At 32.6% G+C, this 27,105-nt stretch overlaps 1 protein-coding gene and 1 long non-coding RNA gene across 2 annotated transcripts; both read right to left on the reverse strand.

Annotated features, from left to right (window-relative positions):
• Positions 1–1,078: 1,078 nt before the first annotated feature.
• Positions 1,079–5,016, reverse strand: LOC149900619 (uncharacterized). Its single transcript, XM_090112810.1, has 4 exons — positions 4,357–5,016; positions 3,497–3,691; positions 1,876–2,133; positions 1,079–1,563 (listed from the first exon to the last, which is right to left on the reverse strand). Exons 1-4 carry the CDS (start codon positions 5,014–5,016, stop codon positions 1,384–1,386), a joined length of 1,293 nt encoding a protein of 430 aa, XP_089968936.1. The 3' UTR covers positions 1,079–1,383.
• A 19,996-nt stretch (positions 5,017–25,012) lies between these two features.
• Positions 25,013–26,521, reverse strand: LOC149900620 (uncharacterized). The gene is made up of 2 exons (XR_016457743.1): positions 25,950–26,521; positions 25,013–25,822 (listed from the first exon to the last, which is right to left on the reverse strand). It is a non-coding gene; the product is annotated as an uncharacterized LOC149900620 (long non-coding RNA).
• Positions 26,522–27,105: the final 584 nt, after the last annotated feature.

Here is a 27,105-nt window from a genome sequence, read left to right on the forward strand (position 1 = left end):
GTAGCAGTTAGCAATAATAGTTGATCGTAAATATGTAAATGAAAATATAAATCATGCTCTTTATGTAAATGGTGTAAAAATAATGTTTTTCTATGTAGTGACTAGAAATGAGATCACTATATGAATACACATTAAGTTGACTAGTTGTGACTAAATAATAAAAATGACTAGATTAATAATTTGGTTTATAATACTATAATTAAGGACTAGATATAACTTTTTGTTGAGATCGAATGATAATATAAACCTAAAAGTGACTAGATTACTGACTAGGACTTGTATATGAATATATTTATTTGGTAAACGACTAGCATCGGTGACTAACTTCGATAATAAAATGACTAGACTATGTTAAAAATAAAAATATAATTTTTTGACGAGTTACGACTAGATTTTCTCAATATGACTAAATATAAAGTAATATAAAATAATTCATTTGTTTACTTTCTACATATATTTTGCTGTGTTTTCCACTTTCGCCCTATTTACGATTCCGTTAGATACTCGGGGTAATGAAAGAATTATGAGAAGTGGTAAGTCAATGCACGGAGGTGGCCGGTGCATCTAAAAATATGATTCTATCGATTGCGATGACCCTTCGGTCGATACAAATGTTAAATGCTAAATTACACTTTGAATCAATTGTAACTGAAACTATAAACTCATTGTACATACGCGTTATAAAATCATATACTTGTTTTAGACCCATTTTACAGTAATGATGATGTATGTTCAACGATTTTAGCCAAAGTTGCCGTAAAATAAAAATATTTTTATGAGTAATCGCTAAAAACAATAAAAAATAAAATATACTATTTAGAAACCTGTTTCTAGTATTTATAGCATCTTTTTTGCTTAAATATGCCATTATTTTTTTAATACAATATTAATTCAAAAATTTTATGATATATAGGTATGAATAAGTTTATTTATAGATATATGAAGATATACGGTATTTTTATTTTTTTGTGGCTAAGGTAACAAGAAGATTTATTATTAAAATAAGCTACCTCTATACTACGAAATTCTAATACATAGATACTCAAGCACACATATATTGATATATATTGATCGAGACTGATAAAATTAATTAAACAATTATTTACAAGTAATGAGAAATGTTATACATTTTCTCAATATTAATTTTGGAATGTTGCTGTAGGAGATCATTAATATGTACAAATCATTAAGCTATATACACACTTAATTGTAACCAATTTACAGACCTTAAATAAGCAAAAACACCTAACACACCTAAATGAAAATACTCTTAACGATTTAGGAGAAGTAAAAGCTCGAATCGTGGCTGTAAGGAGCTGAATATGGGTACAGAGTGTTAGATAGAGGGTAAGGGAAGCGCGGCACTGGCCGCAGAACATGACGTCAGCCATCCCCCCTCGCCTCCCCGCCCCCTTCATCCTCTGAGCCCGTTACGTCCAGGCTTCGAGAATCTTCTGAAGAACAATTCGATGGACATCTAGTTCGCACCTCATCCCAGTTCAACTCCTGTTGCGGAGCCGGAATCTTTGCCCAGAAGGTGTTATAATTGCTGTCTCGCACTTCCTAGAGAACAAAAGAAACTACAGATGTAGATAGGTTGCAATATAATTAAAGATAATTGCAAAACGCTTTATTGTTATGAATGTTCTTATGTACACCTGCAATGTTTTGATTACATTATTCAATAAAAAAGGGCTTAACCGCAAATACGAAACGTAAAGTTACGTTTCGTATTTGCGGTATAGTTCTATAACTTTATTTAATCACATAGGTAATCAAGGTGATTTTAAACTATAAATATGGAAATAAACATTTAGGCTTTTCATATATTATTATTATTATACATTATTACATAAATATTAAATTTTAACTTACAGGCTGGTGAGACTGGTAATCCACGTGAACTTGGCGAAAAGCGGATGGCTCCTTTTCAACTTCAGTCACATTTTCCGGTTGGTCATGAGCCAGCAAATGTTTGCGCAAATACGCCTGACGTCTGAAGAGCTTTCCACAGCGCTCACAGGAAAATCTCCCGGATTCAGGATTGGAAGGTTCTCGACGCTTCGTCGCGCCTGGCACTCGGGGCTTATGCCATCGCCGGTGGGAAGCCAAGTTAGCAGGGCAATTGAACACCTGAAACAATATTATGTTACTTGTTTAACCGAATTGTTCATTTAATGTGTTAAAAAATTGTGAAATGTAAGTGTTTTATGAAGAGATCAGTAATTAATAAAATTTATTATATTCTCTTAAAAAATTCATAAACAAAAAACCAAAATCTTATAACCATAAATTTATATAATCGTATTTCAAGGAGGCGATAACCGTTTATGATTTATTATTCTACGCATTAAATCCGAATCAATATATTCATATAATATAAGTACTAAATATATATAGTCAATATATTAAAAAAATAACTAATAAAATATTCATACTGCGCATTAATTTTTTTCCATAAATTCACCTAGACCTATTTGTTGCATAATTGTGTGCTTGTTGCATCAACGAACAGTTGCACCATCGAATAAGATGAATGCTAATTATCGTCGTCACGCACCTACCGTTATTAAGGTACATAAACATTTGCTGACATAGATGACGATTCCCATGGAAATGTACCAAGTGTTGAACAACCCTCCCTATATTTTGTTCCCACACTTTCAATTTATCGATAAAAGGTTAACAAATTATGGTGATAAAGATGTACCGTTAATTTGCGAGGGAGATCAATTCTATTTTATTGATTGAAACTTTCCTACTACCTATACCTATATCGGAAATAAGTTTCTAAATTTCAGGCACTAACTAACCTATACATGTAATAACGTTAATTATATATTCTGTATTTTTTTTCATGTGTAGGTATTATAATAGTATATACAGAAGTAGAGTTCCTAACTTTGTATGTTTGTATGAGGTTATCTTCGGAAGAACTGAGCCAATCATGAAAATTATTGCACTAACTGAAAGCTGCACTGAGAGTGGTAAAGGCTCTCTTCAACTTGGCATATCCAACAAAGCCATAGAAATTGATTGGTTAATAAAAAATTACTCTTGAGTAATTTTATCGAAAATTAAAAAAAAATCACAATACATGGAATAATATTGTAATTAACAAATTAAAATAATAACTCTGTTTCAATAATTAAGATGTGTTTATGTATCCTTGAAAGATTGAAATTAATGAAGCTAATACTATAATCTCGCCTTGTGTCAGAACTACCTGTTTTTATTACGCACTTATTAGAATGTTTATCATTTAATTGGTATGAGTAATATTCTAATTTTAGAAGAAATTACAAACAAACACAATTTACATTGTTTGTTAGTTTATATTTTTTCTTATCTATATACTGTCTTCTAACCAGCAGTCCTAGATAATTGGCACAAATACTCGTAGAATAGAACCTTTATTAATGAGATTGACAAAAGCTTATGACGTCTAACTTAAATAGAATATGGCATAAAAATAGTTTCATAAACGATTATTTACCTTATCACATTCAGGACATCGGTATTCAATATGCACAATTCTCGAGCACCTGTGCTGGGCCAGCGCAAACGCATCATTGTAGAGCCGGCGGCACAGCCTGCATATGTACCGACCCAGTCGATTCTCAATCGTCGCTATCAATGCCTTCGCCTCCTCAGTCACTTCCACGACGTTGAAAGCCGGGTCGATATCACCCTACAAATTAATAACCTTTATTTTCATCCTTATCACAAACATTATAACACTTTAAAAACGTTATTAAGAACACTTTACTGAGCATTACATAATTGACGGAACTGCGATAAGAATGCCGTCAATAAATCTAAAGGCGGCGATTTATTTCATTCAAAATGTCTCTAAAGCCACCCCAGTAGTGAGGGGCGTCGTGCGCAGAGGTGTTATTAGCACAAAACACAGCACAATACGCGATTTCATAGCGTTTAATTGTGGAAGCGATAAGGAAAGTCACCCTTCGAGCCCCAGTAATGTTATGGTGAGAGCCGTTAATTAGCAGTTTCACTGTGCTATTTATCTTGACACATTTTCGCGGAAAATTGAAATTGCGTATGTTTAAAAGTTGAGATTTTATTAAATTGATAATGTAATTTGAGAATTCGTCTTTGTGTATTGAAATTAAAATAACAAGTGATACAAGCTTGCATATCGAGTCAAGTGGGTTTTGATGTTTATTCAAATTTGGACCTGTTAATGTATAAATTAATTCATTTAATATTTTAGTAATTTTTTAATTGTACCTAAGTATTATGCAGCCAGCATATCAATAAAAGTTTCATACTTTAAATCTTGCTTTCGATACTAAGGAAAATAAAAAACAAATTAAAAAAATTATAGTACCTTACCTTTCTTACAACCAAAGTTTCATCTTCATCGAGCTCTCTTATAATGGTTCCAGACACTGGCGACGTTTTATCCTCATCAAACATCAGTCGTCTAACAGCTTTACTTCTTTTTAATGGTTGTTGCGGTTTTAGTGATTTACGAGGACGATCTTCCACATCTTTTATTTCCACAATTTCAGGCGAACTTCGGTCACTTTTCGAAGCGTCACCATCATTCGGTAGACATGTTCGCAGCTCGTCAAAAAACTGTTTTGTAAATTTTAATTTTTTAGCTTCAGGACTATCACTATCGTTTGAGTTTTCCTCATCATTTTTACGTTTTTGGTTCTTATCTTCTATCTCGTCTTTGGAATCGTCATCTTCGAAGTGGCGAAATATTTTATGTGGTTTATCTTGCTTTGGTTCTTCTGATTTCCTTTTTTGTGCAGGCGGTGGAGTGCATGGCGGTGTGATAGGAGTAGTTTGTTTGAGGGAGAGATCTAGTGGCAGGGAAGGTTCGTGGTAGTATGCGAGATATTGTTGAAGAAGTGTAGGGTTATGTTGAGGAACAAGGTCGTGGAGATAATTGCTGGAAATGCGGACTGGTGGTGCTGCATACTGCTGGTAAAACCTCGAAGAGGCTAATCGGTGGAAATGTGGTAGCGCCGCTTCCATGTTCATATTTTATTCAATCAATTGATAAATCGGATCATTATTGCGTTTGTGAACGAATCTTTCTTTCAATCATTTTATTTATCTGCAACAATAAGAAATATACGTTGAAGGAACATAATGGTATTGGGAGTGAAGTAGATTGTTTTGCCTCGTTTACTGGAGTGGACCATTTCGCTGATTGTAACAAGTCTTCAGCCGGTTTTATATATATTTTATCTAATATTATAGAAAGGTGTGGAAATTTCTTAAATCATTTATTGTGAATCGAGTTGTATTATTAAACTATAAAGTTTTTAAAAAGAAGATTTCAAATCTCCTATTAATTTAGTCATTGATGTATCTCGTATCGTTTTCACTCAATGATTAATATATATTATAATCTTCTGCCGTACTAAAAACACAAATAAAACAAATAAACAAAATAATGTACACAATTTTGTCTCACCACTAAGTAAGCGCAGTTAATTGATTGACAAAATAAGTCCATTTGGTTAGGGATAGTTTATCCTAGTTGTATAATTGTTGTCGCTGAGATCGCTCTCACGATCACCCCAATACCACCCTCGCTAGAACCACCCTTTTTAAGTTTTTTTATTTTGGTTTAGAGCAAACAGAATGAATAAGTTATTTTTTAATGGTCGTATTATAGCTATTTCGTTTATAAGTAAATGTATCCCGGGGGACGGTGTTGGGAATTTCGAATGACAAAGTAAACATGCTCAAAGTACAATATTTTGTAAATATGTATATGTATAGTTATTAACGAGATATTGATAGTACAGAATGCACTTGCCTGTGAAATTTTTACATCTGTTCTCCGATTAAACAATCTATCTTTGACCAAGAGTAGTTTATCGCTTAATCTTTAGATGCCCTGTATTTCCTTTTACACTTTTAATTAAAAGTATTTATAGCCAACTAAATACCTTTTGAAATACATCGTTTCATTCTACATATTTACCTCCCTTTTTATTACTTATTGTGTACTAGAGGTCCGCCCCGGCTTCGCCCGTGGTACATATTTCGCAATAAAAGGTAGCCTAGGTATGTCCTTTCTCGGGTATCGAAAAAACCTCCATACCAAATTTCATGCAAATTGGTTCAGTAGTTTAAGGGTGATTGAGTAACAGACAGACAGACAGAGTTACTTTCGCATTTATAATATTAGTATGAATAATATGTAAATAATAATAATTTTACGATCCCACGATTTTAAGCTATTATTAGTTATTTAAATTTTAAATTATTTAAATCCCATGAATTATGCCTTGTCTGTTTATAGTTAATACTGTTATGATAGGAACTTATGGTTTTTATGGCGATTATATTAAATATAGTTTACGTCAACATCATTAAGCCTATTTATAAAAAAAAAACGCTCCGTGTTCCTGTAATTTGTATTCTTATTTTTTTTGTCATAAAGTGACGGCATGAAAATTAATCATGTTTTTCTTTAAAGTTTAAGACATAAAGATGCACATGGGCCTTGGCGGAGGCCCATTGGGTTAAGCAAAGGAAAATAAGTAGCAGAAAATATTAAAAAGATGTACGATTTTTGGCGATAAACGAAAAAAATATAGTTGATAAAGTTAACTTATAATATTTTGTGGTATTTCTTAAAATAGTAAATATAAAATTACTTAAAAACTTTGAAAGGCGTTTTTAAATCAAGATCGTATTATTTTAACGATGCATGTTCTTAACGTATTTACTGCGGATCCGTATGAAATATCAATATCATATTTAAACTAACATCCCCCAAAACCGTGAAGTTTCTTTTGCTAAGCGTTAGATATTACCATAATGTAAAAATATTAAAAATGAGACATGATGAGACAATACTTATTACGAAATTTATCCATCTCCTTCCAACTTTTCTATTGTACGTTTATTAAAATCTACATTGTTATAACTAATTCAATAGACATGAATATTACTTTAAAATAAGTTTTAGAAATAAACTAAATTAATCTAAAGACAGCTCATAATTGCAATTCACCGTTACATTTGCTACGAATGGCTACGATAGACACCCAGTATAACCACAGATTTGAACACTAGATTCCAACAATTTTTTTACGACGAAATAAAGTAATTTCAAAAAGAATAAAAAATATTTACCTAGCTAGGGCGTGTCGCCGTGGAAGGCGGATATTTTGGGCGGGGTCATATCCCGGCCGGATTAAATATTCATCTCTTTGAATAAATAACCGTCTGTCCCGGGAACGAGGAAACGCAGGAAATGTGTATGTAAAGAATATGTATAGGTACAATGAATTAAAGCAGGAAAGCTTCTAAGAACTTAAGGCTTTTTCCCTTCATGAATATTAACAAAACATTTTAATTTACAAAATAAACAATACTTATTGTGAGTAGTTTATGTAATTGGCTGCATATTAGGTACCTATCTATTATATTGTATTGAATATATTATATTGAATTCAGTTGTAAAGGTGTTAATGAATACCATTATAATATTCAGACGCTCTGAAATTCTTAATTTGTATGCAGAAAGGGATACGAATTGTAAATAAATAATTGGATGAATCATACACACGTAATTACATAGATACACCTATTATTACGTAATTAGAAGGTGTTATAACACCTATAACGATCGTCGGAATATTAATAATTAATATGCTTCGAAGGGCGTGGAAATGTGCTTTATCGAATTCAGTTATAGCCATTATTGATGAATTGAATTGATATTAAATGGACTGAAATTAATAAATTTCATGATATAATTATGTATTTTACAAAGATTTTGATTTCTTTCCTTATTCCATAAAGATATCGACAAAAAGTATAAACCGACGTATTTTGATTTTTTAAACTTCCAGAATAAATGATAGCTTTAATTCTATCACCAGAGAACATAATATAAAAATATAAAAAAAATATTTTTTAACGAAAAAGTAGTAAAAAATACAAGTAGTAAAATATTATGAAGTTAAGACCATTTGTTTTTGTTAAAAAATATTTATGAGGTATAAGTTAATAATATACCTACTCAATACGCCATGAAAACCTCTTAATTCTAACAAATTAACGTTACTTAAATCTTTAAAAAAACGTTCATCTTTTTTTAAACATCATCTCTATTCACAAAAAAAAATATTTAGGTACTATTGGAACGTACTATAATATTTGTAAAAATAACATTTAGTTTTAAGTGGCAAATATTTTAAGAAGTTTATGAATTGATATTTTATTGATGTTTCTTATCGGATTAAATTAAGCGCCAAAAATAGCTTATCGTAAAATTGTGTAATATTATTTAAATCATGTCCTCACTACGTACGCAATAGATGATTTTTTTCTTATTAGAAAAATTACGCACGAATTGAGAATATATTTCGGAACGCTGGTTAAAAATAAATAACGACTAATATCAGCCAAATCTCACCAAAATATTTTCATGTAAAATGTTGCCAATACTCTCTTGAACTCTAAAAAATATATTCTGGGATCTAATGTAGAGCCAATAAGCGTCCAACTACAGGCCCTATCTTTACATACTCTACATCGTAGTTACTAACTATTACTAACTATATAACAGCCGTTTTGTTACTTCATGAACTGTAGTAATAAATAAATAAAATCATCATACACCATCTGAAGTTTGCAAAACCACATATTTTAACTTAAATATAGAGTTTGTACACGTATTTAAAAAACAACCCAATCTGAAAACGTTGGTACAAAACTATATCTCCATTTCATTATACATTGATGAAAACGATGGCAAAGAGTGCTCTTTTTAGGGGTATCCTCTTCATAAAATACTTAAAATATCAAATTGAATAACCTACATAAATTTCTAGCACCCTTTTCAAATAACTCTTGCAGTATTACGTTTAGCTTACTTTCTGTGTATGTAATTTGACGCTCTACGTATATTGTCTTATAGTTTATAAATTGGTTCAGTTTCCCGAACTTTGGGAAGAACCACAAGTCGCTTTCCAAGTAAGCGATACTTTAACACTGCACTACAGAAGTTTGGCGCAGACAACGTACGCTAAGTTTCTAAACTATCAATATATTTCATCTCAATTATGAAAAATCAGTATATAGTACGTATTTAAAACAAAGTCGCTTTCTCTGTCCCTATAAATCTTTAAAACTTCGCAACATCTTTTGATGCGGTTATTAATAGATAGAGTGATTGAAGAAGGAAGGTTTGTATGTATAATTTATTAGGTTTTATATGAATGGTATGGTTATATATGAAAAGTGATAGATTTCCTCCCGTTATGAAGTTAATTTTTAACGTTTACTGGCTGGCACAGCTTCTGTTCCATTTATCTGTGCATTTATCTTACCTAGGTCAGTATAATCAATCTATAGAATATGGAAATGCACATCAAAAAGCTTCAAATAGACTATCAGGGATATTATCAGCCATATAGCGGCATAATCTCCTAAAATATATAAAATTGATGCAAAATGTAAATTACTGTAACAAAATACATAACGTGGGAAATGTAAAAGATGAACCTTTTTAATGAATGACTTAGCAAATTTTATTATTAATGTGTGTACTAGCAAATTTTTGGTTTACACATATTTCATAATATCTTCATTAATTCTTATGTCCTTGGCTTTAATATAAACACATTATAAGCATTAAAAATCAACGCTCCTAAAAGTCCGTGCTAAGAATAAGTTAAAAATTTTATCTCCGTGTCACAATTAAAATAATTAAGCTGCAAATTACAACATATTTTTTATAATATGATTATAAGAATTTAAATAAAAATAGACGTGTGTGAATTGTAGTTTCCTTGAAAATACTTGATTTTCATGAAAGATCAGCATTATGTAATAATTATTTAACATTTTTAATTACTTAATAAAATAATACAATATTATCGGACAAAAAAATTATTCCTTGAAAATTAGTACGTAACTTTAAAAGGGTTACTTCGTGGACAACGCAGGTGCGTGAGGGTGTTACTATGGCGAAAAAACTAATGTGACTCACCTCTTCCTGGTCCTCTGCTGACTCAGCCGGCACCCCTTGGAAATCACCAAAAAAAAATTGAAACTTTTGAATATCGAAAGCGATGTTTGAAAATCGAATTGCTGGTAATGTTCGATGTTTAAAGTTTTTGTGAAGTTTGTTCAAGGTTCGTAGTGGTTGATGGTTAGGGGTGCGCGACGTCCGCTCTGGGGAGCGATCGGGACAGGACTGTGGAGTGGTTGCAGGGTGCGTACCTCGGCGCGTGCGGTTGGCACGGGCTGTTTCAACCCTCGTACAGGGTGCTCCGCGATTGTCGTGTTATTATTACGCTTTATACACTAGTCGGTGAACAGCTGATACAGGTACATCTGTGTAATGCATTGAATTGGTTTAAATGAATGGAATCAAGGCTGCTGTTTAAATTTTAAGGACTTTTCCAATCCAACAGATTTTTTTTTGCATTTTGTGTTGAATATAAGAAAACTGCAGAAAACGGGAGTTTATTGCAATAACAGGATAAGTATATATACTTCATACAATATATACATAATACACGTTAATAAACTCTGTGTACATGTTTTTTAAATATAAAAATATAAGTTATATCAGCTTATTATGACATAATAATATAATCTTATCTTATTACCAAAGGAAATTAAGTGAACAGGCACAGTTAAATTGAAAACATTATAATTCACATTTGAACATCCTGTATACGTCAGCAAAGTGTATCGTCGTACGTGCTATATACCCCCATGCTGAATGTTTACAAAGTTTTTTAACCCGTGCTTGCAAGATAAAGCCCGCATCTTACATCACTTGTCACTTGTTAGTTCACTGCCATTCACTATTCTTATCATGCTCTATGTTATACATGATGTAGTTTTTATCATGAACTTGCCAAAATTCAAGGTGAGTTTGGTATAGCTATTTTACCTTGTCCATTCTTTTAGGCTACAAAACAATCGAATTAAAATACAATTAAGTTGTTAATTTAGTTATGCGTTAATTTTAAAATGTCCGGAGCTACATTCGGGATGACATAGACCGGGAGATACTGACACAAAATTTCGAGTCATTTGTAACAGGATGGCGGTTCTACAGGGTTCTTAGTACGCAATGACAAAAAGAAAAATGATGGTGTGAACGCTGGTACCGGCGGCTTAGTCGCGTGGGCGTTAGTCGAACTCATCGGAAAATAGCGAAGGTCAAACGATTTGTAACAGTATGGCACTTATTTTTCCTGTAAGTTTGAGGATCAACGAATATAAATACAAAATTTCAAAGATCTAGGTGTTGGAAATCTTCACTTATATAAATTAATAATAAATTTATTTTTCAAGTATGACAGCACTTTTTCCCCCTACTAGAAGTATGGCAAATATAATAATGGTCACATTTTATCAAATACTCTCCAAAAAGCCAAATGCAATACTGGTACAAAAAGAGAGGCGAAATAAAAAAAAATTGCAGATTTTCGGCGGTATGGCGACCATTTGGAATCGTCCGAAAAGTATGGCATGGCGATTTTCGTAAATGGCTGCACGACGATTGTTACCTGTGCAAAAGTTAGCTTGGTACAAATGGTTGAATAATTGTTTTTTTTTAATCAACACATTCGCGTCGGTATGGCGGGCTGTAAGTCATACCGGAAAAGTATGGCATGACACTACCGCCTGCTTCTTTTTTATGGGCTATCGGTAAATTCTAAAATTTTTGTGTTACAAATCGTTTGACTTTCGCTATTTTTCCGACGAGTTCGACTAACGCCCACGCGACTAACCCACCGGTACCAGCGTTCACACCATCATTTTTCTTTTTGTCATTGCGTACTAAGACCCCTGTAGAACCGCCATCCTGTTACAAATAACTCGAAATTTTGTGTCAGTATCTCCCGGTCTAACAGAGATCAAACACAAAATATAAGATACAAAGACATCTCGGGTTGGGCGGATCCGCCCGCCCTAGCGCCGCCCAACCGACGCCCCGCCCAAATACCGCCCAAACACTGGAAATAATTGAATGTAATTGAATCATCATTCAATTAATATAGCTAGCGCTGTAATTACAGCGTTTGTTTGTATTCCCCGGATTTCGATGTTCTATGAACTTACTCTACCTATGCAACTTAATAGTAACATTGAATGTTCATAACTTGGAAATATGTAATTGGAATTATTTGAACATTTTTATACTTTATTCAAGTATTTTGGATTAATTGGATTTCAGAACGATATTTTTATTATCCTACCAACTGCTTAGTACAATTTTAATGTAACAGACGGATAAAAGTAAACAATTCTTCAGTTTTCAATTTTTATTAGAATACTATTCTAAAAAATTGGGATCAGTTTTTTAGATATCAATGACTCAAATCGAATTTTTATCCAATATGTTTTCAATTATAATCCAGTTTGAAATATATATATCCGAACGCTAATCTTTGTTTTTTGAATGGTGAAACTTATTTGTCTTTTTAATTTTGTGAAACGGTAAATTAAATGCGTCAATTCATTTAATTTAATCATATAAAAACTTAATCCTCACTTTTTCTATTATCTATTATATTATTTATTATATTCCCATGAAAAAATAAATACTAGTTATTTCAAAATTAATATTATTTAATTTTGTTAGATAATATTACAAAAAGGATGTCGACGAGTTGCTATTTTAAAAAGGAAATTATTTTATTTAAATAAAGATTATAGATATAAAGATGATTTTACCACTTAAATCTACTTCTACCGAGTAACATAAGGTCGGTCGGCGGTCTCTGAACAAAGAATTGATTTAATTAAAGTTTGAGAAAGCTTATGTCACATACAAAAATATCAGCATTTAACACGTTCACTGCGGCACCTAAAATGCCAAACTTACCGTTGTTGCGGCATGTCTTCCATACTTCACATCGGCAAGTTCACCACTGTGCGTCATGAGCCATTTTTATCACATCGCACCTTCTGACTTTGAAGGTTAATAATTTCATGAAATTTCAAGATATTTCAAAAAAATTTTTTTCAGATAATAGTATATATAGTCTAGTATATACCGCATGAATAGCTTTTAGTTTGACCGAATAGTTTAAAAGATATGAGGGAAAATGTAAACCCCTGATTTTGTGAAAAATTATTTGCCATCCCGCACTGCGTTGATACGGCATGTTTACAGTAATAGCGATGGGAAACACTGTAAAATAAAACATCGATATCGATATAAATCAATTTTGTATATTTCAGTCTGTTTGTTAACAGATAACGAGATCGTCGATACAAAAAAAAAACACATATAAAACAAGGTACTTGATAGAGTACTATCAGGAAATTGTTCAGTAACTTTTGTTTTAATTTGTTCAGTAACTTTTGTTTTAATGTGTTATATTATTTTCACAACTGTCATCACATTTTTGCATTTATGCTACGAAATAAAAGAAAGTAAAAAAACTAAAGCCTTTAAGGTATCATTGTCATTTAAAAAAACTCAAAAGAAAAGTGCTTCGGTCCTGGTGCATCACTATGCGAGACTGACACGCGGCGCGCTCGCAGTACAGTGCGGCATGAGGTGCTTGTCCATGGCAAAATATTTGACATGCCGCACACAAAAGAAACGGTTTCTTTTCTATGCGTTGGTCCAATATTTTGCCATACGATTTTTAAACGAAATTGAGTCCTACTTCAAACTGTGATCACAAAAATATATTTGTCTCTTTTCTAGTCATTGATTAACATATAAAAAACCTCGCCGCACCACGGTGAAAACTGCGATTTTGGGCGCCGCACTGTGGTGTAGTCGCTGATGGCCCGATACTGGACATGCCGCAGTGAACGTGTTAAGCATGATTTCGTTTCTAACCTCAAATACTTACTTACAAACCGGCTAATAAACATTTTATTTTGTGGTAGAAACCGGCCAATAGACTACTTAATTTGTGCGATCCCACACGGAGTCGGATCTATTGACTAGTTCTATCCTACTAATATTATAAATGCGAAAGTTTGTGAGGATGGATGTTTATGAGTATGTTTGTTACTCTTTCACGCAAATACTACTGAACTGATTACAATGAAATTTAGCACACGTATGAGGGGTAACTAGGATTAACACATAGGATAGGTTTTATCCCGTAAATTCCACGTGTACGGGAAATATGCGGGTTTTTTTTTGATTGCGGGCGAAGCCGCAGGCGGAAAGCTAGTGTGACATAAATCCAGCTGCTCAGTACGTGACCTCTTGATGCGCGCGCGCCGGACGTCGGAACGAAGCCCTTGTAGTGCAGGAAATGCTGCGCCTGCGCATACCGCTCACTGTGGTGTCACTTACCGGTAATTGAACCTTCGATGATACTTTGGTATAATGAATATATTTTAGTTAGCTATTAATAATGTGGAGGAAAGGTTTTTATTTTAATTCTTGTTCAGCTTTTTTAAATCTACGCCCAGTTTTTAAAGCTATTTCGATAGATGTAGTTAAAGCTCTGCAGCTTTATAATAATACTAGCTTTCCGCCTGCGGCTTCGCCCGCGTTTTCAAAAAAAAACCCGCATAGTTCCCGTTCCCGTGGGATTTCCGGGATAAAACCTAGCCTATGTCACTCAGAAATGATGTAGCTTTCCAACAGTGAAAGAATTTTTCAAATCTGCCAAGTAGTTTCGGAGCCTATTCAATTCATACAAACAAACAAACAAAAAATCAAACCTTTCCTCTTTATAATATTAGTATAGATGTGTACTGATTAATACATATCTTCAAATTATAAATATAGGATTAAAACAGAACGATTTTTGTTAATTGATTAAGATTGATTAAGAAAGCTTTTTCTTTAAAGAAAGGAAAAAGCTCTAGCTAATTTTTCCTTCCCTTTCCATGAATTTTCCAATATTTCCTCGTAATTTGAATGAAGGTAGTCTTACATACATCCTTGTAATGTATGTCGAATATATTATACATATCTTCTTACTTATAGCTATAGATCATGGTTTTATAGCAAGGACAAAAACTTTTTTGGTTGTTTTGTTGTTTTATAAAATTGTGTGGGAATAAATTTGTAATCAGTCACGCTAATAGCAGCCCTAAGTGGCGCAAAGTACGTCATGTCATGAGTTTAATTGTTTAATAATTCCCAATACACATTTGTTTCTTTCACACGTTTAATTAACATATTATATCATATTATCTATGTATCTAGTATAAAAAATATATTATACTGTAAACTGCGTATGCATATAAATTTGTATATTACAGTGTCTGTCTGATTATTTTTATATTAATCTTTTAATAAAGAATCTTTGCGTCAATCTTCTGGACAATATTACATTTACACACAGTAAAAAACATTTAAGCTTAGTATAGGCTATACCTACTATTTGATAAGCAATTAATCTTCTCTGATACATATCAGATATTCACATAATATATCCTTAGCTTTTGTACCTAGTGTAGATATAGATTGATATTAGATAGTATATTCATTACTTAGTATTTCTGTAAGTAGTTATAATTTAACAGAAACACAAAGAGACACAGCTACATTCTACACTTACATTCATAGATTCATTAAGAAAAGTATTTAAGTATTTATTTTACTGAAAAACATCATCATTAATAATTCAGTTTTAAATATGTTATGTTCCATTTAAAATCTTAGTAAGAAGGGAATATTTTAACTGAAAAACGTTACTGTTCTAGAATAAAATATGTTCATCATAATTCATAGGGTGGAGTAATGATCCTAGTTAAACAAAAGGTGTCCAGTGGTCGTGGGAAATTGACGCCAATCGGAAGGATGTATGCTGTTGACGTCGGTATCAAGTACCGAGCTAAATTCCCGTGGCAGTCTATTATAAAACTTGGGAAAATTTTGTTTTATTCCTTTTTTTTAATGTAGGTACGTAAGTTTACACATGCTATGAAAAATAAAGTAGTGTCTATTTTCATATAATAACATTTTTTGATTTCATTTATATTTAGTTCAGACACAGTTATTTTTCGGAGATAAAAGAGATTTTTTTAACCTGTAAATGGGTCGATCAACTTTTAATGGTCCGACGGTACACGCATCATGTCCCTGAACGATAATTAATAAACATGAAATCAGAAAGAGTTAAATTGGTTTTAATTATATTCCTCTTAATATTTTCTAACATTATTGTGAACAATATTTTACTTGCTTTATTAATTTGTGCGTAGTTTCATGGTTGTCCAGAGACTAAATGAAATTTTCCAGTACTATCACATTTGTCCCCAAGCTACTATGCATAAACAAACTTCGCATCACGAACACATACTATCACGACCATAAATACCAAATAGACTTCTTGATTCAGTTCATGATTATTGACATAAAAACATACAAATATTTTTTTTTTATTGGATATAATACGTTTTTCAGGCATTTTACTTTTGTCCCCATAAATCATCTACATGGCACAGGTCTCACAGACAACCGTAATTTAGTTATGGAAACAAAACACAAATGGCGCGGTAGATTCCTAAACAACAAGCTAAACACAACAATTAACTGTCGGGCTCAAACGCCATTTTGATTTGTATAAAATCACGGCAACAGTCGTCCGAGCGATGTTGGTGAGTGTGGGGTGGCTTTATTGTCAGTCCGTCAGACAACTGTGATTAAAGCATAAGTACTTGATGCATTGTTATTAGGGCATGCACCCGGGTTTACCCGGTTCCGAAAAACCCGGGTAAACCCGGGTTTTTTGATGATCTTGAGAACCGGGTCTGAATAGTATGAAACCCGGTTCTCCCGGTTCCGACCAAAATATTAAAATATGAAGTATTATTTATATTTTGCTGCATTATTTTAACAAATTTATTTTATCTGGCAACGTCAGACTCAAGTGCATCGCGAATTTTCGTGTCACGCCTCAAGCGTGGCTCTGATTGGTTGTCTAACCTTAGATGCTATAAGTTTCCTACGGGTGTATTACCAAAAAAAAAAAATTAGGCTTTGAAAATGACAAAAATTTGGCTACTGAAATATTTTTATTAGATTAGTCGTGAATTTGAAAAGCTGTTGATTTTACTGTTACATATAATGATCCAGTCATATTTTTGTTTTTGGTATCAAGCTGAAATTTATATCGAATACTCAAGTCTTCGGTCCCTTGATGCTGTGAAAAAGTCAAACTCACAAGCCAACGCATCAAAAGATACAGCCGTAAATGCTGAAAATTTTTGCAAATTTCGACATTCGCATTGAACTCAAACCTACAGGGTACTTCTCATGAACACAGAGCCTTTAAATTTCGTAAAAGTAACGTCTTATAACACAGATAAAGGAAAAATTGCTAGACATAAACATAAAATTGATAAACATAAATTTTAAAGTTACAACATTATAAAAAATAGGTTTGTTCGGAGCCCTCGGAGCGCGAGTCCGACTCGCACTTGGCCGGTTTTTTGCTTTACAGTTTGCAGTTAATGAATAAGGTTTAAGTTTATAATGTGATACTAGCTTCCACCCGCGACTCCGTCCGCGCGGATATCCGTCTTCGCGTGGATGGTTTATTCCTCCATATTGAGTAACTCGTCAATGATATTTTATAAAAAAAAGAATCCACTGCGGGTAACGCAACGTGTGTTCGCAGTTCTACAGAACAACGTGTATGGATAAAACTGAAAAATTTAGATTTATTTTTTTTCCACGTATTTTTCCAGGATAAAAAGTATCCTATTTTATGCCCAGGTTAATAAAGTATAATTATACCAAGTTTTATCGAAATCGAACCGTTAGTTTTCCCGTGATGTAAGCATATACAGACAGACAGACAGACCAAAATTTTTTAAATCACATATTTGGGTTTGGTATCGATCCAGTAACACCACCTGCTATTTATTTTTTCAATATTTTTAATGTACAGAATTGACCCTTCTACAGATTTATTATATGTAAAAATTATGATAACAAGGTACTTTTATAAGACTGATAAATAAAGAGAAGTATTGAAATTTTGTTTCTTTATTAATTTAATAAAACAAGACACAAGCCGCGTAAAATAAAAGGCCTATCAGGTACTTTTATAGTTACTTTTGTTTAATTTCGTATTTTTTTCCGAGGTATTATAAAAGAACCGGGTAACCCGGTTCTACCCGGTTCTGAGCTCGATTTGGAACCGGGTTTCAGAAACTTGGAACCGGACTCGGTTCTGCATGCCCTAATTGTTATCAATTATACTACACGAGATGCGCTTTCGTCTATAATTTAGTGTGAGCTGAGATTAATATATAAAATAACAATAGTATTTGCTTGGCGGCTCAAAACGTTAAAAATGTCCCGCGGACAACCAGTCACTGGGCCAACCAAAGTGGTTGTACCATGGACAATTTGGTTGTACCTAGGACAATAATTATATAAAACTTATACTTTAACAGTTAAATAGTTCATGTATTGTTTATTACTCGGCTGTTTCGGGAACACATTTTTATTACGCGATTTTATGTCTAGTTTAATTGTAATTTTAACATTTCAAAAATCAAGACGCTACTACTTCAACTAAGATGTCCCCATATGAAAATCACATTATACTTCATTCATTCAGTTATATCGAGAATCAGTTCATTTTAATTAAGTAAAATCAATAATGCGATACGTAACAACCTCGCCTTAATAGTTTTTTTGTAAAAAATATCACTATTTCCGCTTTACTGAAACTTTTTTATATATGAAACATTATTTGGTTGTTCAAAAGACATCATTCGTTTCAATTTTAATAAAAATATTTCGTATTTTGGGTGTAAATAGAAAAAATATCAAAATATTATTTATTATTTAATATTAGAAGAATTTGTTTTAATTCTTAAGGGAATTTAACATTTAAAAAAGTACTATTGTGTAAGTTGTCCAAAGGACATTATTTCCCGTGAATAGATCGGTTCGTGAAGGTAAATCCACAAATGTATTAAATCAACTGCACTGCTGCTTATATAATCTTAATCTACGAAGAATTATCTTCTAAATGAAATAGTAAAATGCTGAAAATTAAGTAAAAAAAAAAATACGAGAAAATTATGATCGGGACCTTTAAAAATTGATTGACCCAAATATTATTTGCTTGCTCTACATGCAACCTTTTGGCTTTAACTTTATCAATTACAAATAGACTAAATTCCGCAATACCCTCATTCCTTCCTAAAATAATTCAAAAATCGTAATATACTAAATTCACTATAAACCGTTACATCGATTTTTGTGAAAATCACAGGCGAGGGTGCGTCTCTCGACCAATCACAGCGCTGCGTCAGACAGATGCGCGCGCGCGTATTGTAGTTCACGCTATTGTTGTGTGAGGGGTGACGTGAGAGCAAACATGTGATAGTTGGACATTTGAATGGCTCATCTGATAGAATGCATAAAACGGTAAAACAACATTGTCTATACTAACATTCTATAACAATGTTATGGAACGGAATAAATGCAGCTAGGTAAAGGCATTTTGACATCACATTTATTGATCTACAAACAAAGACAACAACAAGACAAAATTATAATATAATACTGTGGTAGAGTCCACTTTTTATGAGATACATCGTCGATCACTTTCCACATTACTCTGTTCAAGTGCTTCTTCAAAAAAGGAAATGTAGCATTTCTTTGAAAAGTAGAATTATCTCTAGAAGAAAGAAACAAAGAAAAGAAAGAAAATACATTTATTTGTACCATTAACATATAAATACAGTCATTATAACAATAAAATAATTAAAATGAACTATACAGCACAAGATGGATATATCCACTCAGTGCTTTGAGAATCTAAGGACATTTACGAAACTTAGATTTATCATTAGTAAGGTACAATATACTAATAATTTTATACGGAACGATAAAAAAGCTTTCAATGCCAGGGTATTTTAAAACATAATATTTCTCTACCACATTTCATGCATTCTTTACTAGAAAAAGACTACTTTTACATAACCTCCAAAGCAGTTGTCCATTTTTGTTAATGCATGTAGCATTAAAAATGTTTATTAGTGGTGTTGCCAGGTTACCCCCGTGCATCCCGCAGGTGTGCTCCTGGATTTAATCAACTGATTGTAACTGACAGACGAACCCTAGCTATAACGTATATTGCGTGGGATGTTACTACGTACACCGGCGTCATCATGCTTTTTTATTTTGTATGTTCGTACAAAGTAATAATTGGGTATTGTTATTAACATTGGACCGCCTCCTTGGTACAGTAGTTGACGAATGAGTGTAGCACCGACTGGTCCTGGGTTCGATTCCTGGTGGAGACGAAGAAAAAAAAATGTCGTGGTCTGGTGGGACACAGAAGGCAAGATTACCTTCTTGTCGCTAAAGAAAATCGAACAGTGAAACAGATGTATAATGCAATCTGCCCCTTACCCCACTAGGGGACATGGGACTTTACTTTTTTATGTATATAAGTTCTTGGCATATTGGGATGTATGTTAAAATAAAACCTGCAGACGATCAAAAAATCAATTTGATGATAATCTTTCCTGTACAAATCCTTGAACCATGTAAAGGAAAACGTTAACTAAGGAATAATTATAATTGTATTATAATCGTGTAATTGTTACGTATTCTGTTTAAACATAACCCATACAAAATCATGGATTATAAAATGTTAACAGAATGAAATAGAACCTGCAAATAACTCTTCCAAAATGCTCCACATTACAATTAGAATCTCTATTTATAATTTTCAGTTTTGTTATATTAAAAAATATGAAGTTCTTGTATATATATTTCAACAAGACGACCAGATCGTACTTCTTTAAAAATTTTTCTATTTAATTTTCGATTGGAAATTATTTATTGAACTCTAACTATTATAAATTATAATAGAGTTTTACGTCAACGTTCACATTCTTTTATCCCCATTCCATTTGAGTAGAATAATGGTGTCGTAATTTAGAGACTTCATACTCGATTGGGTCGCTTACAAAGCAGTGAGTACCTGAAAACATCGGCCATGACAGCGCAGAACTGCACGCGTGTGCGCACGCGCCTGGCACGCGTGCCACGCGCTCCCGCTATGCACCTTGCAACCGTCTGCATAAAAATCTAATTGATTTTTTAAAATTAATTTTTTATATTTTTTTCAAAGATTGAAGATGTTTGAATATTTTTGTGTTCTTTATAGACTTATCTAAAAGTGGAGGTAGAGGTTTGATTTACGAAAACAGATTGATCTGGATTTTTTTAATCATTAAAAATGTATCAAACCTTCCACAAATACATTTATTGTTCCTGTTAATATGCACACTTACACATCATTAAAGCGTCACCATAAAATAAAACATCGACCAAAAATCTTAAGTTTAAATAAAATGTTAACATTAATATAAATTCGTTGTTGAGATAACATATCTGCTGACCCTACCGCTACGCAACTTTACACAATACAGGATTAATTTATTGTGTTTTTCGGCGTATGCTTTAAAAAGAGGGTTCAAGGAACACCTATATGTGCACGGTCTAATCCAGGACCGTTATTACGAGATTTAATTGACGTAATTGCACATTTCGAACGGTTTTTGCAAACAATGTAGGTACCTAGGACCTACTTTATGGGAATTATTTTGATGTGTTACGAATTTATCTCAATTGCATTTATTATATGATCAAACCCGTTGTGCATATGTGAACAAATAATAGAAGTGTGTTTGACGTACATAACTTAAACTTGAAGAATTTTATTCATTCAAATTTCAAACAGTTTGCTTAGGCACATTTTTTCTAACTTTGAAGAAAAGCTCGATCAATTTTCCAGTCGTGATAATTTTCATGTTGTTTTGTTACATTGTGGGTTAGTGTTTAACATAGGTTAGGTACAAAATAAATAAATTCAATTTCATTAAATTTAAATATTACAAGTAAACTAAGGAGGGGAATTCTTTTCTTCTATAATTTTTTAAATGCGTTCTATTCTATACTACTTAGTTAGCATTTTCAAAGTCGCAGAATTAGCAACACAGCCCTTCCTTTCAATAATGCAATAATTTATAACATTCAAGTATAACATACACAACACATGGCTATTCTTTACCTTGTCAAATGTGCTGTCTGAATGGCACGGGCGCATTATCAAAATAATAATAAGCAGTTTATCTCGCCCGTATGAGGTTGATAGCAGCTGCGCCGGCGCCGTGATACAAGCAGGTGTACGTCACGGTAAGGGTGCGTATGCCATTGAACTTTGCTTCCAAAAGGTAAAATATTGGTGGCGTAAATCTTTGTATATGTGGGTAGCTTTCGGTTCTATTCGGTTGATTTGTACCGACTTCCATGGAAGAAGTTCTGAATTCGAAGCGAGTAACTCATAGTGTAGGGACATTCGAAGTCAGTAGCTTTTTAAATGTCTAAATTGGTCGGTCCAGCTTAACTTAAATAATTAGCTAATCCATTATTGGCTTAATAATACAAACCGATAGTTCATATACAGAAATTTAATTTATAAGCCACAATTAAGAATTCACTTATGATTATTAGATCACGAATTTGAAAAGGACTACAATGTTATGTATTAATATGTAGTCGCCAAATGAATAAAAACATAGGAGACAGGAGTTGTTTTTTTTATCATTATATTCAAAATAAGAGAGGTGGTCCTGCTTTCAGAAATTACATCCAACTAATTTATAATTACTAACATCGAAATGACCAACAATCAGACTTTTGTTTTAATAAACAGGGGGTATCATAATCCAGGCATTGCCATTTTTGTCCTGCAAATTTAAAAACGTGTTTTATACAATGGTTTCAGAATTATTCGTGAAACAATAGGTATATACAAACCTAGTGCAAGTAAATATCAACCTTATTCTCAATTAGTTTAATTTCAAAATCGTTGGAATTTATTGGTATATTGAAATGATTGTAAAGCGAAGTGCTCATTACTATAGGCATTTACCAAAGGATCTATAAGTACATGCTTATCAACAGGGCCAGTCAGAATGCGGGCTATAGTCATTCAAAAGGGTCCATACAATAGCTACTTGGGCATCAAGAGACTCATTTTAATACTATTTAGCATTATATCATATGCATTTTGGACCGTTATTACTTGACTGTCTGCGGTATACAAATGCTTGCCAACTGGCTTTTAATTTTCAAGCTATTCTTTAAACTAAGAAGTCTAAATTGTTCTGAATTAAAAATACCAAATAAATGTTTTACGCATATTTGTAAGTATATTTTGTTGCAGTATTCGGAGGACAGTGCGACTTGTGATAAAACTGATGAATTTATTTAAGGACTAGCTTTCCGCCCGCGGCTTCGCCCGCGTTTTCAAAGAAAAATCCGTTCCCGTAGGATTTCCGTGATAAAACCTATCCTATGTCCTTTCTCGGGTATCAAAATATTTCTATACCAAATTTCATGCAAATTGGTTCAGTAGTTCAGGCGTGATTGAGTAACAGACAGACAGACAGATTTACTTTCGCATTTATAATATTACTAGGGATTATAGAAAATTTCTAGATTCTTCAAACTTTTATTTTTGACCTCTTTGCAGATAATTTTTACTAGGTAACATGGTGGTTGCTATATTTGATAATCATCATGATGCGATTCAAATCAGCTAAATAATCAATAAAAAATATGTATTATGTTTTTACAAGCTTTTGCAGAATTATACACACCATACACCGTTCTCTGAATAATATTAATTTTTGTGCTATAACATGGTTTAATACGAAATGGATATACCTTGAAGCTTTGTAAATCTACCACATGTCAGACCTTTGTTGCATTCGGCTGAAATTCGATACCCTTGATGCAGTCCCTTTACATCGTTAGTGACATATTCTGGCTGGATATTAACTAACATATCAACTACCTACATACCTATTAGGTTTTATAATTATCATCATGTTGACAGTTATATTATATTGCCGAGCATGCACTCATTATCAAAGTAACAATAATTACGATTTACTAGGTAATTTATGAAATAAATTTTTTGGTTTTATATAGTTTTCTCTATCATTCCATAACGTTTTTACTCATTTTAAGATGTATTGTCTGTCTTCTTCCTTCAACTATGTATTATTATTCAAAGCTTTTTAGTGATTTTGTCCTGAAAATGTAACCGGTAAAGATTTTTGGTGAAGATCTGAAGGTCTCGTTGGGTTTATAAATCTTAAGGAAAAGTTTTTTGACATTTGTCTTTTATTTGTATCTTCATAAAATATCAAAAGATCTATAATTTTTTTAAGCAAACAAAAACGGACACAATTCATCAAACTGACACTTTTTGAAGCAATCCGTCTTAATTTATTTAAGACGATACACAAAAAAAAATCCACTGCTTGGCGGGCGGAGTCTAATAGCTCGCTATCGCGAACGCGGGTGTGCGCGAAGTCATTCTTGCAAACTCGCCGCGCTGCCGCTGGCCGACTCGGGACAAACATGTATGGAGTCGTCATACAGTTATAATATTGTCATACATTTATTTAATTGTTGATTTATTGGTTTTATTTTCTTGCTTATAAACAAATAATCTTCTTTTTAACAACTACTTAGACATTATTAATAATTATTATCATTTCGTAATGTTTACTTTATTACAAATTAATACAGGTTATAAATAATCTTTAAAATAACAAAAAATATTGTTACTCTGAAAAAATTAAATGGTACTCAATAACGCGGACTACTGAATTGATTTAGATAGAATTTGATGCTGACGTAGATTACATCATGCCCAGAAATGAAAGGTACTATTTCTGAAAGAAGTTATAAACCCTAATTCTTCTCAGTCAAAGTCAAGAGTGGAAGATATCACTAATACAGTAAAACTGATGCGAAACTTTGGATGTTAATTTGTATATTTTTTTGTTAGTTGTTACTTAATCACGTCAAGACTACATTACCAATTTTGATAAAATATAGCTAATTGCCTGGATTTACACATAGGATACTTTTTATCCGAACTGAACACTTCTGTGGGAAAAAACAGGATTCACGATATAACCTAATTCCACGCGGGCAAAGCCGCGGTCGGAATGATATTTTTTTAAATAAAAAAATTAAAAAAAAAAACACAAAATATATTGACGCATGTATTTATTTTTTGCACTCTATTATAATTGTAATTATTCATTACAAATAATCAAAATAAAATAGCCAGAACAAAGTTAGGCCCTGGTAGGGTAGGTAGGCAGGTACAGCAATGTGAGACGAACACTGGCTTATTTATTACCAATAATAATGTATTATAAACATTAAATTAAGTTTACTTTCTAACAACAAAAATACATAATATTAGCTAATGTGAAAACGAATCAACCAATCATCCCACAACAATGAAATGTGCACACAAATATTCATCCAAATCGGTTCATGTGATTAGGAGGAGTGACTGCAGCGCCATCTTCCGGGCCCAATTGTGTTTCCAGATCACCCAGGAACTCAATTTAATATACTTACACAAAATTTTTCGAAATGAAAACTCACATTACTATGTAAATATGAATATAAACTTGTTTTAGTACTAAGCAATTTCCCGCACAGGTGTAGTAAGTATAAATGAAATAAATATCAACATCAAATTCTTTATACAACATACTTATCTACCACCTACTAAGAAATGTAATTCTTGAAATTTTTTCGTATTTTTTTTAAATATAATACTACTCCAATGAGCTCCTGTTCCATATTACATCCGCCATACTTCCACTAAGTTCACCATGATTTTTTATTTCTTTGCACTTTGTTGCTTTTTGTTAAAAATGGAATCATGCGATAAAACCAGTAGAGCGTTGATAACATACATTTTTGACTGAATAAAGGTACTTACGAAGGAGTGGGTTCACATTGTGAACAATCAGTGGGTTTATTTTCCTTCTGGATTCCGGATTTCTGAAAAGATTATCTATGCTATAAATGAAAAAAATCTTACACATTCGTTATGTACTTAAAACAGGGGTACATATCAAACATCGTCTATAATACAATTATCATCAAATTTAAAATAAAACCAACTTACTTCATTAATTTGTTCCAATTGTAAGCATTCTTTTTCCTCCAACCTTTATGTTTCTTCTTCTTATTTTCTTTATTGTCCCCATTTGTCTCATTTTGTCTTATTGTGTTGTCACCCTTTTTTACGATGGCGCGAGCGACACAAGTTCCCCGTGTGACGGCCGTAGCGGGAATGACTCGTGCAGCGATCGGGGTAGGAAGGTACAGGGCGGCTCTCGCTATATTGGCTGGTCGCGCGCTAATTTCAAGTATTTCTTGTTTATTTCAAAACCATCGCATATTTCAAAATTCTAAATCGGTAGACGTATAGGTTGTATATTTTATAGTTAATATCCAAAAAGTCGTAACTTTACGTTTGTTATTTTGAAGATGCCAGAGATTTAAAAAAAATAACAATGAGAACTTTGTATTTTTTTTCTATCGAGAAAATATCATGGAATCATGTTTCTAAAACGGTAGACGTATTGTGTTACTATTGAACTTTCTTGTCAAGAATTTTCATCACGACAACTTTAATAATATAAAAATTACGAAGGTTTAAAAAGGGCCGTAAATGTTAGAAAAATTAATTCATCACCTTAAAGATAAGACGCACTTGTCGGCAAGTCAGGTATGTCATTACCACACTCCCCTAATTTCCTTGAGTCCAAGTTCACGAGGGTGCAACAGGTGTGACCTGCTCCTTAGGGGGCGTCTTGAAGGGCTATGAATGAACTGTTTACGTTATACTTACTATTAGTGGTGTGAATGAAGGTGTATATGAGTGTTGCCTTATCATTTTTAAGAACGATTAATCAGAAAAAAAGGAACAGAAACAAGGTTTTGATGTTTTTAGGGGTATTTAAAAGTATACTTTCTTTTTCTTACAGAAAATTTAGATTTTAGTATAATTTGGGTTAGTATAAAATAACTTTGTCCATGGTAGGTTGGTATTTGGGAAAAATACTCTTGGGTATATAATAATTTGAGCAAGTTATACCACAGATAATACATATAATGCTAGTATAGTAGTTATAGTTCTCATAGACGATAAGCTTTTTTAGTTAATAATATTTAAAAATATTAGGTCTATTGCCTTCTGTTATTTCTAATCTTTTGATCTCTATCCCTGTCGTTAATTAACCATTTATGTCACTAAGCATGCGTTAACACAAATTAAT

The sequence above is a fragment of the Colias eurytheme genome, chromosome 18, assembly GCF_061535395.1.
Source record: "Colias eurytheme isolate Ceu_HAF_F1 chromosome 18, ilColEury1 Martin Lab GWU primary, whole genome shotgun sequence".
Classification (NCBI taxonomy): Eukaryota; Metazoa; Arthropoda; class Insecta; order Lepidoptera; family Pieridae; genus Colias; species Colias eurytheme.

Coding starts and splice junctions, on each gene's coding strand:
- LOC149900619 (XM_090112810.1), bottom strand. CDS start 5,016: ATGAACATGGAAGCGGCGCTACCACATTTCCACCGATTAGCCTCTTCG. Junction 3,692..4,356: donor AAACTTTGGTTGTAAGAAAG/GTAAGGTACTAT, acceptor ATTAATTTGTAG/GGTGATATCGACCCGGCTTT. Junction 1,564..1,875: donor ATTACCAGTCTCACCAGCCT/GTAAGTTAAAAT, acceptor TTTGTTCTCTAG/GAAGTGCGAGACAGCAATTA.